Source organism: Arvicola amphibius, chromosome 2 (genome assembly GCF_903992535.2).
Source record: "Arvicola amphibius chromosome 2, mArvAmp1.2, whole genome shotgun sequence".
In the NCBI taxonomy this organism is placed as follows: Eukaryota; Metazoa; Chordata; class Mammalia; order Rodentia; family Cricetidae; genus Arvicola; species Arvicola amphibius.
Genome location: NC_052048.2, coordinates 60,053,750 through 60,070,413, shown reverse-complemented (window position 1 = coordinate 60,070,413; position 16,664 = coordinate 60,053,750). Strand labels below are relative to the sequence as shown.

The 16,664-nt window shown below is 44.6% G+C and overlaps 1 protein-coding gene and 1 pseudogene across 1 annotated transcript in view; one reads left to right on the top strand and one right to left on the bottom strand.

The window, feature by feature from the left end:
- The window catches only part of Cfap92 (cilia and flagella associated protein 92 (putative)), a 49,173-nt gene that overhangs the window by 18,588 nt on the left and 13,921 nt on the right, over positions 1 to 16,664 (bottom strand). The window contains exons 7-9 of the mRNA XM_038320210.1: positions 13,799 to 13,948; positions 6,789 to 6,973; positions 1,279 to 2,183 (exon numbers count right to left, since the gene is read on the bottom strand). Of these exons, the coding sequence (XP_038176138.1) occupies positions 1,279 to 2,183; positions 6,789 to 6,973; positions 13,799 to 13,948 (1,240 nt within the window). The remainder of the gene's footprint in view (positions 1 to 1,278; positions 2,184 to 6,788; positions 6,974 to 13,798; positions 13,949 to 16,664) is intronic.
- On the top strand, positions 5,252 to 5,570 carry LOC119807956 (annotated as a pseudogene).

The following is a 16,664-nucleotide window of genomic DNA, read 5'->3' as shown; positions in this document are numbered from 1 at the left end:
TGCAGGAAAATGGATGTATGTAGAAAACATTTTGAGTGAGGTAACCCAGACACAGAAAGACAATTATCATATGAACTCACTCATAAGTGATTTTTAAACATAAAGCAAAAACAAAAAACAGCCTACAAATCACAATCCCAGAGAACCGAGACAACAATGAGGACCCTAAGAGAGACATACAGGGATCTAATCTACATGGGAAGTAGAAAAAGACAAGATCTCCTGAGTAAATTGGGAATATGGGGACCTTGGGAGAGGGTTGAAGGTAAGGGGAGAGTCAGAGAAAAATGTAGAGCTCAATAAAAATCAATTATATATATAATATATCACATCTATATTAAATATATGAAGGGGAAAATAGAGTCTTGCTCTGTAACCACATTACATATCTTATTGCATAGCACACTACAGTCCACATTTTGATGATCAGTTGAAGGACATTTGGTTTCTATTTTTTGACCAGTATATACTATACATTCATTTATAGACCGTGGCATGGATATAAGTTTTTGGTTGTCTTACGTATACATCTAAAAAAGAAGTCATGCATCTCTCTGGTGTCTCTCAGCTTGTCAGCACATCAGGACAGGCCCCACAGTGGTACAGTTCCCTCTTTGGTAGAGAGAAACAACTTCTGCCCTCCTGCTGTTAGTACATGAGTTTGAGGTTTGGGGCCATGAAATATGCCCTCCCACTAAATGAGGATCCTTTTCTTCAACAAGCTAAACCTCTAAACTTAGGGGAGCCCTCTATAAGTGCCATATTCTAAATCACCCTAAATTTTTTTTCCTTTAAATATGTTTAAGCATTGTGGAGTGGTGGTGCACACCTTTACTCCCAGCACTTGGGATGCAGAGGCAGGAGGAGCTCTGAGTTCAAGGCCAGCCTGGTCAACAAAGTGAGTTCCAGGATAGCCAGGACTGTTTCACAAAGTAACCCTGTCTCAAAAAAGCAAGAAAGAAAAACCTGTTTATGCATTATTATGTGTGCACACGGTGGCATGACAATTCATGGAGATCAGTGGACAACATTGTTCCTTTTGCCTTTATGTGAGTTCTGTGGGTTTTACTGGGGCACCAGGAGTGCACAGAAAATGTCCATATTACTAGGCATCTTACCATCCCAATCCCAAACTCCCCCTTCCCTCTAGGACATCTAGGTCTGCCTGTTCTCAGTGTCTTGAGGACACTGAATCTGGCCTTGACTTTGAAACCCCTGCTCCATTTGCCTGTATCCGAGTTCCAGGGTTTCACTTTGAATGTGACAAAGTCGACCTACCTGCTCTGGTAACTCTCCCACAGTTGCCTCAAGCCGTGTTCTGCCAAACCTTCCAGAATAAAAAGGTGGATCTTTCCATCCAGCAGATGGAAGCCAGTGAGCACATCGAGACGCTGCTGCTCTTGGATCTTCACACGCACCTTGAAGGCCGACAGGACCTGCTGGATGTTCTGGATGGGATGACTGTCCAAGTCCAGGGCTTTGGCATTGATCGTGGTGATGTCCTGCAGCAGGTTCTGTAGGAGGACCAGCTTCTTAGTATTGAACACAAATATGATGCGGCCGAACTGGGTCCCCATGAAGTCAAGCTCAGGAGCTGTGAGCCAAGCACTCAGGGGCACAGCAATGTCCACTCGGAGCTTGAGTAGAGAGCTGGCCTCTGGGTAGTTGCCTGGGGGCATCGAGCTATGCTGGAGGACATCCATGGCGGCCCGGAACCCTACAAACCTCCTGTTCCTGCTATTCTGGCTCCGGCTAGCAGACTTTGGCTCACAGTTATGGATGGGGACAACCAGGTTCAAGAATTTATGACCAAGGAGGAGGTCAGCAAAACTGACCCGGGCAACCCCATAAGGGTCCCATATCTTGTTCTGGGACTCAAAGGGGTTATTCTGGGTGTCTTTGGAAGAGATGAAAGCTTGGAGATTGAAGTACGAATCCACAGGGTCCTCTCCAAACAGGGTAGGTTTCCGGGTATACTCCTCTGACTTGCGGTCCCTGTCATGGACTTCAACCACCATAGGGGGCCCTTCAAGGTACTCCCTTAGGTCACTAGGGTGCATGGCCCCAAGGAAGATGACATTGATATCCTGGAAGAATACATGAGTCCCATGGGGCTCCCCCTTGGTCTCATGAACTGGAGTATTGTGGAACTGGTATCTGCAGTACACAGGGGTGCACAGCCTCTACAAGAAAGCAGGAAAATGGTAAGTTACACTCCACCCGTATGCCCAGCCCCCACAAGGGAGCAGGGGCAGCAGGGCACACTCCACGCGTGTGCCCAGCCCCCACAAGGGAGCAAGGGCAGCAGGTCACACTCCACCCGTGTGCCCAGCCCCCATAAGGGAGCAGGGGCAGCAGAGAACACTTCACCCATGTGCCCAGTCCCCATAAGGGAGCAGGGGCAGCAGGTCACACTCCACCCGTGTGCCCAGCCTCCGCAAGAGAGCAGGGGAAGCAGGGCATACTCCACCTGTGTGCCAAGACTCTACAAAAGAGCAGGGACAGCAGGGAACACTCCATTTGTGTGCAGGTGGATTGGATTTTCAGCTTGACTCTAGTCAAAAACATTTTATAATAAAACAGTGAAAAATGCCAGTATTCTCTAAAGACTCAGACAAGACTCAGAATCTTATAACACTCAAAAAATCTCTAAGACACAATACAGAATTACACAACACACAAAAAGCCAAGAAAGAGAAGACTGACAGAAGCCAACTCTAAGATGACTCAGGTTGGAAATGTGAGGGTTTCAAGTCTGCTGTTATGGCCACATCACAAGAAGTAACCATGGCCTCTATTCAGAGCATCTGTAAAGGTCACCTGTCTTGGCCGAAAGTCCAATGAAGAAACAACAGAACCCAAACAAGAGATTAAAATTTCACTGGATAGTCTTAAAAACAAAATGGAGACAGCAAAGGAGAAAGAGGTGAACTTAAAGAGAGAGCACAGACTGTGAAAGACAGACAAAGAAAAGGAAAGAATTCTGTGAGACAATTGCGATAATATTTGTACCATGAGAGTCCTGGGAAGAGAGAGCAGAAAGGACATAGAAAGCTATCGAAAAGAAGAATGCATGGGCATTACCTCGCCTTGGAAAACGCATAATCTCACAGGCTCAAGACAGTCCACCAATCAGTCTTAACTCAAAAAGCCCACATCCAGACACATCCTCACTTAACTGTTTTGCTCTATTTACTTCTATTTTCAAAAGGAGGGGGGCAAGGACATCTTAAAAGCAGAAAGGAAAAGGCCTGTCACACCAGGAGATGAGCCGTCATGGAGGGCAAGAAAAGAGGCTAAAAGATGATATCATCAGCTTAGACTACTAAACCACTGCAGATGCACCCCAGGCGTGGCGTGAAGTGGATACCTGTTCACTGAGAAGAAAACTAAGATAATCTGTCTCTAGTAGCCATGCTTTAAAAGATTACTAGTGTAGCTTCCACCTGTAAGACGTCCTAGCAAAGACAAAGATGGAGGATGAATCTGTCTTTTCTGGGAACTTGGTGCTGAGTACAAAGCCCCAGCATGAGGCAGGGGTAGACATTTCAACTGGCATAGAAAGGCCTGTGGGTGTGGCGATTTCTCAGAAAATTGGGAAGTAATCTACCTCAAGGTCCAGTAATACCCAAAGGAAGCTCATTCTTACCACAAGGACATGTGCTCAACTATGTTCATAGCAGCATTATTTGTAATAGCCAGAACCCAGAAACAACCTAAATGCCCCTCAACCAAAGAATGAATAAAGAAAATGTACATTTACACAATGGAGTACCACTCAGCAGAAAAAAATAATGGCATCTTCAAATTTGCAGGCAAATGGATGGATCTAAAAAAAAATATTAAGTGAGGTAACCCAGACCTAGAAAGACAAATATTATATGTACTCACTCATAAGTGGCTCTTAGACATAAAGCAAAGAAAAACCAGCCTACAGTTTACAATCCCAGAGAACCTAGACAACAAAAAGGATCCTAAGAGAGACATACATGGTATGTGTATTCCTGTGTAGACAGGAAGGAGAAAAAGGCAAGATCTCCTGAGTAAATTGGGAGCATGGGGGCCATGGAAGAGGGTAAAAAGGAAGAGGGGAGGCAAAGAGGGAATCAGAGGGAAATGTATAGCACAATAAAGCCAGTAAAAAAGATTTTCACTAAAAATATCATCAAAATAAGGAAGAAAGAAAGACCTATGGTTTTCATGCTCTATTTCAGTGAAAATTATTTTTTAGTCTGACAATTTTATATAAACTGATTTCAAAATAAATGTGTAATGTGTGTGGATTTATTTTTTAGAAGAATATGTATATATGTGAATTTACTCACACTAAGATACATCATGTGGATGATTAGAGATTACAGTTCCAGAGGGACAGGAGCCCAGCATTATCATGACAGACAGGGAAGCTTGGCATCAGGCAGGCATGGTGACAGAAGCAGCAAGCTGGGAGTTCACATATAAACCGGAAACAGGAAGCAGGAAGGGTGAACTGGAAATGGCGTGCAGTCTTTGGACTCTCAAAGCCCACCCACAGTGATGTCCTTCCTCCACATCTCTTAAGCCTCCTCAAGCAGAACCCCCAGCAGAAACCAAGCACTGTACTACCTGAGACTATGGGAGGCATTAATTCAAATCACTACACATAATAGTTTCAGAAGGCAAAAAGAAGATCCTACAAGCTTTGAGGAAAGTAACAATGTTTTCAAAACACTGAGCATTGATTTTTAATCAGTAAGTTCCAAATGTGTTGGCTACTTGGGAGGCAGAGGCAGGCAGATCTCTGAGTTCGAGGCCAGCCTGGTCTACAAGAGCAGGCCAGCCTGGTCTACAAGAGCTAGCTCCAGGACAGGCTCTAGAAACTACAGGGAAACCCTGTCTCAAAAAACCAAATGTGTTGGCTAGTTGTTTTTACTTTGGTTGGTTGTTTTGGTTTGGTTTCTTTTGGGTTCGGTTAATTTGACACAAACTGAAGTCATCTGGGGAGGTGGAAGATCAGTTGAGGAATTTCTTCTATCAGACTGGCCTGTGGACAAGACTGTAGGACATTTTCTCAATTAATGATTGGTGTGGGAGGACCCAATCCAAGCCTACTGTGGGTGATCCTGTGTTGCACAAGAAAGCAGGCTGAGACATCCTGGTCTACATAGAGAGTTCCAGGACAGCCAGGGCTACACAGAAAGACCCTGTCTCAAACATAATAAAAGAAAAGAAAACAGCTCTTTCTTTCTGTGCCGATATCGCACCCGCCAACATGGTGAACGTTTCTAAGACCCACCGGACATTCTGCAAGAAATGTGGCAAACACCAACCCCACAAAGTGACCCAAAAAAAAGGGCAAAGATTCTTTGTATGCCCAGGGAAAGTGGCGTTATGACAGGAAACAGAGTGGCTATGGTGGGCAGACTAAGCCTATTTTCTGCAAAAAGGCTAAAACTACAAAGAAGATTGTGCTGAGACTGGAATGTGTGGAGCCCAACTACAGATCGAAGAGGATGCTGGCCATTAAGAGATGCAAGCATTTTGAACTGGGAGGTGATAAGAAGAGAAAGGGCCAAGTGATCCAGTTCTAAGCTGATCTTGTTAAGAAGACAATAAAATCATGAGCTTTTACTCAAAAGAAAAGAAAAGAAAAGAAAAGAAAAGAAAAGAAAAGAAAAGAATAAAGGAATCGGGCTGAGCAAGCCATGGAGAACAAGTCAGCATGCAGTGGCCTCTGCTTCGGTTCCTGCCTCCAGGTTCCTGTTTGAGCTTCTTCCCAGGTTTTACTTAATGATGGACTCTAAACCATAAAATGTAATAAACGATCCTCATCCCCAGATTGTAGTGAGGAGCAGCAGGCTGCATTCCCGCCCAGCTCCCGGTCGCCTGGCTAGCTTATGCCCCGAAATAACAACACACAAACTGTATTCATTTAAACACTGCCTGGCCCATTAGTTCCAGCCTCTTATTGTTTAATTCTCACATCTTGATTAACCCATTTCTAATAATCTGTGTAGCACCACAAAGTGGTGTCTTACCGGAAAAGATTCAGCATGTCTGACCTGGCGGCTGGCTCCATCGCGTATGGCTCAGAGAGGAGAGGCATGACGATTGCCTGAAGTGTCTTGCCTCACTCCCAGCATCCTGTTCTGTCTACTCCACCCACCTATGATCTAACCTATCAGGCCAAGAAGTTTCTTTATTAATTAACCAATGATATCCTCAGATAGATGGAAGACACACCTACATCACCAGATTGGATTTACTCAGTGTTTTATCATGGCACTAGAAAGCAAACTAAGACACCAACCAGTTTTCCAAGTATGAGAATATGAAATACAGAAATTTGTAGAACATGAAATAATGTGTGTGTTGGAGGGGATATCTACTAAAGGATATGTTTCAGCAAAACCAAAAAACAAATAGAAGAAGAGGAAAACAGTCTTGGAAACAATGATCCAAAGAAGAAAGAGGGAACTCCTAGGATACACAGTAGCTCAGAGCCTGGAGGGTTTACAGCTGCAAGTACACATCTGGGTGCTGCTGCTGTGACAGGGAAGCCCACACATTGCTGAGCAGGCCAGCAATCTCCATTTGCAGCACACTTGGGGAGAAGTGAAAACCCTCAGGTTTGGTGGCTCCTACTCCCAGGAACCTCGTCTCTTTCATGTCTCCCTACAGAATATGAAACGGGAAGTTGTGGGTGATATTTCTCACAGTGAGCACCTGAAAGAGTAGATGACACACAGTAGCCACCTGGGTGGGATAAGGAGATGCTCTTAATGGGAAAGGCAGGAGTTCATTCTTACCTCCAGGTCATGAATGGATACAGGCTGGGTGGGAAGGCAGGAAGCAGACCTGATCTTTATGGTCAGGGGGTTCAAGTCTTGCTTTTGCTCTTCAGTCATGATAGGAACTTCTGTTTTTAAAGTCAAAAAGCAATCTAAAATGTTGGCAGACTTCTCACTGCCCCGGCTGATGACCGTTTGCCAGCCTAGAAGGAAACATACACAGCTTTAGCCCACAACAGTTAGAAGCAGGTTGTCATCAGAAACCTGACAAGAGCTGACAGAAAATTCACAACTACAAGGGGAGCTGGCATCTTCGTTACAGGAAGGTACTCTGCAGGCTACCAGAAGAGAAACACAAACACCAACCTAGCCTCAAAACCTTTGATATACAATGGTGGTCTGCCTGTAAGATATGCTAACACAATAGTGGCACAAAGCTTGGAGGAGTAACCAACCATCTGATTTAAGGTACACTCCATGAGATGGAACCTATACCCAATGCTACTTGGGTGGCCAAGAACCTGAGACTAGATAACCCGGGGCGAGGATAAGACAAAATACCATTATTCTGGCACTATTGACAGGAGACACAACATTCCATTGAACTGGAAACTCAGACACCACCCTCACACCCCCACCAAAGCCACTTTGGGCCTCTAACGGCCTTAAGCCAGCAGGCTAAAAGAGAAATAACAGTGTTAGGAAGTGTACTGATCCAGATCACAGGGGGAAAATTGAATTGCTTCTCCACAGTGGAGGTCAGAAAGATTATGTCTGGAGTACAGATCTTTTAGGGCTACTATGTCCTGTGATGAGACACAGGGATGGGAAATGGGAGACCACAACAACCTAATTCGGGCAGAGTGACAAGGGGTATGGACAAGACCCTTCAGGATTGAATGTATGGGTCACTCTTCCAAGAAAACAGCTAAGACCTGCTGAGGTGTTTGCTGAGGGTGGAGGAATGGGTAGCCAAGAAAGGTAGTTATAAATACCAGCTGGGGCCACATGACCAGTGGCAGAAAAGAGGATTATAAAGGGCATGTATGTATTTTGTAAAGAATGTGCTTGTACAGCTATGATGTGGGCTCCCCTCTGTATGCTGTGAATACCATTGGTTAATAAAGAAACTGTCTTGGGCCTGTGCAGGTGCTAGAGGTAGGTGGGGAAAACTAAACAGAATTCTGGGAGAAAGAAGGAGTTGTGGAGAGGTGCCATAGAGTCACCAGAGGAGAAAAATGCAAACTACTAGTTGGAACCCTGCCGGTAGGCCACAAGCCTCATGGTAAAATATAAAATAATAGAAATGGGCTAACCGAAGATAAAAGAACTAGCTGGCAATATGGCAATACGCTTCAGTGATTGGCCAAGCAGTGATTTAAATAATATAGTTTCTGTGTGATTATTTTGGGAGTCTGGGCAGCTGGGAAATGAACAAGAACCTCCTACAACACAGATATTTGTAATTTCTTCCCTCAATTTCTTTATCATGCAATATAACATCAATTAAGATGATAGCATATTTAAGTTTGAGATACTAAAAGAATGTCCCTCAAGAGACATTGCCATCTATTTTAAATTTATATTGTGTTTTCAGTTGTACATGGGATAGTTATATCATGTTAGGCAAATGATATGATTAAATATATAATGCATTTCTAGTTGTACATGTGATAGTTACATCATATTAGGTATAATTATGGTTAAATATATAACATGTTTGCAATTGTATATGGGACAGTTTTATGATGTTAGACATAATTATGACTTAGTTATTGCTTTTATCTGGAAATTAAACATGACATAAAGAGATATAATTGTGTTTCAAGTTGACAAGGGGTGGACTTGTGTTATGGAATAATCTCTTTGTACACTGTGAAGATGACTTTCCCAAGGTACCTTCTGATTGGTCTAATAAAAGAACTGACTGGAGGTAGCTAGGCAAAAGATATAGGCAGACATCAAAACACAAAGAATGATGGGAAGATGAAGAAGAAGGGCAAAGTCTGAGGAGTCTTGAGCCATACCCATGGAAGAAGCAACATGGGAAATTCATAGATGAGGTAAAAAGCCTTGGGGAAGCACAGAGATTAAAGTGGGTTAATTTAACTTGTAAAACTGACCAAGCTATTTATAATTAGTAACAAGTCTCTGAGTGGTTATTTGGGAGCAACTGCCAGGAAACTCCACCTACAGACTTGAGATTGCCATTCTTGGTTGTCAACTTTGACTGCATCTGGAATTAACTAAAATCCAAGTGGCTGGGCATAGCTCTGGGAGATTATTTTTCTTAATTAAATCACTTGACATGCAAAGATCCACTTCTACTCTGGGTCACACCTTCTACTGGCAGCCTATATAAGGACATGGATGAAGGAAGCTTGATCTTTCTGCCCCCCCTCTCCCACTGTGTATCAGGATGTAGTGCTTGGCTACTGCTCCAGCACCATCCTTCTTGCCATGATGATAATGGACTAAGCCTCTGAAACCTTAAGTAAGTCCCCAATTAAATGCTTTTTTCATAAGAGTTGCCTTAGTCACGGTGTCTCTTCATATCAATAGAACAGCACCAAGACAGAAGCTGGTACCAGAGGGCAGGGTGCTGCTGTGAAAGGCCTGACCATGCTGCTTGTTGGTGGAATGTGGACTTGGGGACTTTAGATTAGAAAAGCAGTTGAACATTTTAAGCGGTACTTACTAGTAGGAGCCTAGAAGACAGTGGAGCTAAGATAATGTAAATTATAACAGCTCAGCTCAAGAAGTTTTAGAGGGGAAGAATATTAGTAAGTGGCCTAGAGACCATTCTTGTGATATTCTAGCAAAGAATGTGGCTGCTTTTTTGCTCTTGTCTTGAAGATAAATTGAAAGGTTTTGGATTAATGGCTTTAACAGAGGAGACTTCAAGACAACCTAGTATTTGTTGACTGTCATGTTTTTGCTAGTGGTCACTTTTAATACAAATCTACAATGAAAAGGAGCAAACACGACAATAAGAAATATAAAACGCACAGTTTAAGGAGAAAAAAGAACGCCACAAAGTGTAATAGAGAAAAGTCCAGGGCTCAAGGAGATAAAAAGCATAAAGAAAACCCTGGTGCTAAATATAATAAGGAATGGTTCCAATTTGTGAAAAGGAATTTTAAAAGCAATGAGGGAAACCATAAAGAGATATGATTTGTGTGTCAACTTGACAAGGGGTGGGACAGAAAGCTGATACAAATGTAACTAAACAGAAGGGTCAAGTTCCAGCCCCATAAAGCAGCAGAACTTAGTAGTTTCAGCCACCTGGTCCTGGCTTTAGCATCTAGAATACAAAAAAGGGTTTATGGAATCTCCCTCTGTGATTAAGGAAAAATGCTGAGGACAGGCATGTGTCAGGGTGTTCCTGCATGGAGGCCCAAAAAGACCATTGTGTGAAGCTGCAAAGGTGAAGTCTGAATTGTACTGAAGACCCAAACCTGTTGGAGATGCCAAAGTTGTGGGATACCTGCCAACGAAAGCTTCAGAGTGCTGTGGGACCTGCCCAAGGGGGAGGAGTGTGTTACAGTCAGCAAAGCTGGAAGGAGCTGGAGATGTGAAGAGCACTTGGCCTAAGTCAAGGAGATGCAGAATTTCAAGTTTTCTCTGTTGGTTTTCAGTCTCACTTTGGTTCAGTATTTCCTTACTGTGCTCCCTTTCCTCCCTCTTAGAATGGTAATATATATTCTATGCCATTGTATGTTGGAAGCATATGATCTGCTTTTTTATTCTGATTTTACATGAAGTTACAATTAGATTGCTATAAGTCACAAAGACTTTGAACTTTGGATTTTAAACAGTGTTGAGACTATGATAGACTGTGGACTTTTGAAGTTGGACTAAATGTATTTTTTTGTATTATGATATGACTGGAAGTCTACTGAGGCCAGGGAATGTGGTGATTTGAATAAGAATGTCCCCCATAGGTGCATATATTTGAATGCTTAGACTCTATTTGAGAAGGATAGGAGGCATGGCCTTGTTGGAGAAAGTATGCCACTGGGTGATATGGGAGGTCCTTCTGTATGTGTGTTGCTCATATTGATTAATGAATAAAGCTGCTTTGGCCTACGGCAGGACAGAATATAGCCAGGCTGGAAGAGATATGGAGAGAGAGTAGACAGAGTAAGGGAGATGCCATGTAGCTGCCAAAGGAGAAGGACACACCAGAATCTTACTGGTAGGCCACAGCTTTGTGTCAATACACAGATTAATAGAAATGGGTTAATTTAAGATGTAAGAGTTAAGTAGGAATATGCCTAAGATAGTGGCCAAACAGTACAGTAATTAATATAGTTTCTATGTAATTATTTGGGTCTGGGCAGCCAGGAAACCAATGCATGGTCTCCGTTTACAGCTGGGGGTGGGCTTTGAGGTTGTAAAAGCACAATCCAGGACCAGTGGCACTCTCTTTCATCCTCTCTGTGGATCCAGATGTGGAACTCTCAGAACTCTTGGCTGCTTCTCCAGCACCATGTCTGCCTGCGTGCCACCGTGCTCCCCGTCATGATGATAATGGACTAAACCTCTGAAGCTATAAGCAAATCCCAATTAAATGCCTTCCTTTATATGAGTTACCTTGGTCATGGAGAACTAAAGAGGAGCAGGGGGAGGGGAAAACCATAATCAGGATATTTTATGTAAGAATCTATTTCCAATAAGAGGGAAAAAAGAAATGATGAAGAATAAAGAATCATACCACAGTGAAAGTCTTTAAGAAGAATCAGAACACTGGACATGGTGGCAATCATTTGGGATCCTAGCCATAGTGGATGAGGCAGGAAATGCTCAGGTTCCAGGACAGCCTGACCTACACAGCAAGACTCTTGTTTCTGAAAATCAAGAGCTGGGATGTAGCTCAGTGGTAGGGGGCTTGCCTAGTATACCCAAAGCTGGGGGTCCATCCTCAGAACTAGAAAACCTGGAAAATGCACACAGGTGGAATGTCGAATGCCAACGTCCCAAACAAAAGTCTAAGGTCCCTAAGAGAACTAAATTTTTATCATTTTAGCTTGATTGTCTAAAGGTAAGGTGCGTATTTCCTGAATCACTGTGCGTACAGTAAAAAGTGCGGGTGCACGGATGCCACGCGTACAGAGACAACAACTGGTCCAGTGCGTGGTGACCGTACAGTCACCGTTCTAGACCCGAGGCGTGACTTCGGTGTCCGTTGTCCCTGTCCCTTCACCATACTGGCCACATTTCAAGGGCTCAGTGACTGTGGCTGTGAGCGAGCAGACCTGGAGCCTGGCCTTCACTTCGGACAGTCGCAGGGGTCAAGCTGCAGTGGGCAGCTGAATGCAAACCAAACACCAAATGAAGGCCAGGGACACCCATGTAGGTACCTGGAGCTGAGGGGCGGCCATTATTAAACAGGCATCTGAAGAAGACATGTCAGGCACCTGTGGCACATACCCGACTTCCCATCCCACCCGGTGCACGTGACAAACCATACAGCACACCTCACAAGTGTCTGCAGCACCCTGCCCCCAGTTAGGATGACCAGAAATGCTTCTGCCCTTACCAGGTCATCCGGGTAAGGTGAGACACAGAGCCCCAGAAGGAACACCCTGGTTCTACGTGAAAGAAGGAGAGGCGAGCTCTAAGCTGACATTGCTGTCGCTTGGTCCTTGGGACACCCTTCTGGAGTTGACGTCATTTTCACTTTATGGAAGGGAAACTGAGCTTCAGACCAGTTAAGTAATCACCCAAGGTCTCTGAATTCTTACCTGGTAGAGTCAGCAACCTGCCCCGACTGCTCCCTCACCCAGCCCTCTACTCATCACCCCCTCCTTTAACACAAGAGTTCACCCCCAACCTCAGGATCTTCCAAAAGTTCCCCTGGGGACCAAGTGCCACCTGCTATGATGGGATAGAAAACCTCTGGCCTAACCTAAAACAGAAGGTATTTACCAAACAAAACGGTGTGAGTTTTGGAATAGATAATCTCAGGCTATGATTTCATGTTGGAAGCAGCAGGCCCTGAGTCAAGGCCATTCTAACTGACCGCCACCTGCAGCTGCTGTAAAGGCCAGGATTCATCTCCGCTTTCCTGGAACCAGCAGCATCTGATATCTGTCCTCCCAGTGATCTGTTACCTCCCTACCAGCCACTCAGAGTCCCTCTGTTGGCAAGTCCTGTACTGAACAATTTACACACATTGTCTTCTGTGACACCTTGACTTGGCAGGTGTGTGGGTTGGTGCCATCTCAGAACGAAGCCGGCACCTCTGCAAAATAGCCAGTGGGGGATGCATACTCCTCCTGGGAGTGAAAACCCAGAAAAAGGGTTGAAAAAGGGTTGAAATTATTTTCTCTAAATAGAAAAGAAAGGATTGTTTTCCCCATGTTATTCTTTTTTTAAAACTACATAATTTAATCTAAAATGTATATCCTGGAGATTGCATCAAAATATATGAATATAATAAGCATCTGTTCATTGTTTGCCAGAAGGCAGATGCATAATTTATAAAGCATGGAAAAATCATACAAGTCAAAACAATGCAACCATTGCTCCACTACTGACCTGTATTGGCTGCCTAGGTTACTTAACACCGTTTGTCCTCGCTAGAAAACAATTGTGATAATGAAAACCTTCTGCCCTCAGTACCATCCCAAGCTCATTGGGTGAATGGACAGAAGCTTCTCATGAGAAGTAAATGACGGGACATGATGGTCCCTATCAACCACATCCTTTTGTTCCCTGTACGAGATGCTTCGGTAAGGACCTGTAGGAAGGCAGTCACTAAAGGTTGGTGCCTTATGTACCAAACAAAGCCATGACAGTTACGTCCTCACAAGTTTCCCTGTACTTTGGAGTCAAACACTCCCGTTGAAACCCTGGCTCTACACGTGTAAGCTGTGTGATGTTGTAGGGTAATAGACCTCCCTGGGCCTGTATTTATTTCTCTGTACAGCTGAGGGATTCCCGAGGTGACAGTGAGGAGGAAATGAGGGACTGAGCAAGATCTCAGTCTCCACAAGGGTCTCACAGGCGAGCATTCTGAGTACCAGCAAGGAGCGGCATGATGGCTAGCTGGATGGAGAAGACGCTCGGCTTCCAGGCCGCTGGTGCTAGCTTCACGTCTGCTTCCTCCTCTGTCTGATACTTCTTCACTTTCTTTGGGGCTTTCTTCTTCACCTCTGAATCTTTCCCTTTAACTTTAGAACCAAATGAAATCAATGTTAAGAAGGGATTTACGATGCTTTGATATATGCATTCAGATATGTTGCAGAGACCAGGAAGGTTCTGGAAGCTCCTAGAAATCAGGCCTTACCTTTTGTACTGCTGTCTCTTAGGTGACAGGCTATTATCAGCTATTGGAAGATATGGAGTGAGACTAAGGTCACCATGGTGATGACACTGTACTGTGCTCCAACTGCTAAAGTCACTTAGTCACAGAACATCACATAGACTGGGCTATGGAGCTGAGCTAAGTTCCAAGCCCAGTCCACCTTCCTACAGGAGGCGGGAGGGGTTGCTACTCCTAGATACTCATCTGTCTAATGACAGCGATATGTTGGGAAGAGAACAGGAACAAAGAGTAAAATGCTCAGCTCGGTCATGCCTGGTGGTGATGCCTTTAACCCTAGCACAGGAAACAGAGGCAGGTGGACCCACAGAGGTGAGCTTGAAGCCACCTCAGTCTACATAGAGAGTTCCAGGCCAGCCAGGGCTAGATAGTGAGTTCCAGGCCAGCCAGGGCTAGATAGTGAGTTCCAGGCCAGCCAGGGCTACATAATGAGACCTTGCCTTAGAGAGAGAGAGAGAGAGAGAGAGAGAGAGAGAGAGAGAGAGAGAGAGAGAGGGGGGGGGGGGAGAGGAGAGAGGAGAGAGAGAGATGGGGGTTTAGCTCAGGTTGGTCTCAGGCAACAGCAGCATTAGCTGTTAGTTGGGGAGCATGGCAGCCATTGGAAAAGTCTAGAGAGCCCAGGCTCGGGTACACACATGGGACTGTTGATTGGAGTCAGAGGGGACGTCTCAGAACAGCAGGAAAGCAGGAACTTTTGGCAACTGTCAGCAACTGGTCATTTTAAGCAGGTGAAACTGCAGGCCATCCCATCCCATCTCTGAAACAAACTCCAGAACAAACTTCAGAATCATCAGGCAGGACTCTTGAGCCTGCCTGCACTGGCATCATACAAGGAAGATTTCCCAGGTGTTAACCACAGTATAAACTAAAAAGAGGCAATGAAATAACTTCTACACAAAGCAAGACACAAGTGGAGCCAAAGAGTGTCATAAACCATGTCCGGGAAGGTCACCTGCCACTGACATCCATAATTAGCAGATGGTATGAGGCAGATCATGTAAAGTAGCAACTGCACAAGCCTCTGAAATGCTGGACAGCCACATGGGAAGCCAAAGGTGTAGAGTCAATGTGGCTGGACACTGGAAGTGGAAGAAGGGAAGACCTTCAGCACAGATCGCTGGGGACAGTGAAGCCCAACCCAGACTAAAACAACCAAAACCAGGCACAGACAGCTGTCTTCCAAGCAATGAGAACACAGTGGTCACTGCAATGGTGTCAGGGATGGCAAGCCGTGTTCCTTGATAGACTCGGGTGATGGACAGTGGTCTATCTATCTGACAGGGTGTTCTGCAAACGTAAGAATGAAGGTAGTGTCCTTACATATGTGTACATGAGTAAACCTCAGAAATGAAGCTGAGCACAAAGAGCACTGAGCAATTTCCACATCCCACAGAAATAAGAACACTGTATTATCTGAATGCGTGAGAGTAGATGGGTTGGAGGAAGGAAACAAGAAAGGTCCCTCAAAAAGCAGGATGTCATGAGCATGTATACTCTATCTGTTATCTTTTGTTCCTTTAAAAAAGGAAAAAGAGGAGCTAGAGAGATGGCTCCATAGGTGAAGGACTTGTCCCACACACAAGGGTCCCTGAGTTCAAATCTACAGAACTCACACAAAGCCGGACACAGTAGCTGTAGTTCCAGTGCTCCAGAGTGAGATGGGAGAGACAGGAGAAGCCCCAGAAGCCAGCCATAATTTCTTGGTGTACGCAGACACAAAGAAAGTAAGAGACCCTGCCTCAAACAAAGTAGAAGGCAAGGGCAGACTTTCAGGGTTAAACTTCTGACCTCGAAACGTATATTGTGGCATTCATGGAACCCTATGTGCACACGTGCACATGTGTGCACACGTGCACATGTGTGCACACACACATACCACACACATAAGTATATACAGGTAGAAAAAAACAAGAACTGGTAAAATATCGCAAAATATTGAATCTTAAATTGTGGCACATAACTTACATTTTCTTTTTTTTTTCTTTTTTTTTTTTTTTTGGTTTTTAGAGACAGGGTTTCTCTGTAGCTTTGGAGCCTGTCCTGGAACTAGCTCTTGTAGACCAGGCTGGCCTCGAACTCACAGAGATCCGCCTGCCTCTGCCTCCCGAGTGCTGGGATTAAAGGCGTGCGCCACTGCCGCCCGGCATAACTTACATTTTCTGAGAATTTTTTTCTGTCTTCATTCAAAAAGGAATGGTTGGGAAACTCTCACTAAAATGCTTAAGAAACATTTTCTAGAAAAGAGAACTCTCTGGAGGACTTGAAAGATATTTGAATGTGAGTGTGGGGACCACACCTCAGGGCCTCCAAAGTAGAAGAGAGCCTTATGCTGCTGTCTGTGCCTCCAGCACCCAGACAAGAGCAGGAGTCAGTCTCTGTTGCCCCAGGAACCAGCGGATGACTGGCAGGAGAGGAAGCAGCTGCAGCAGCTGCCCTGGACTAAGGTGAAGCAATCCATCCAGGGAAGACTCAACTTCACTGGACACCTGCCTGATTACCAAGACCATGGTGAGAAAGTTCAGGCTAAGAATGAGCAGATAGATTGGGTGGTGTCTTAGGTTTCT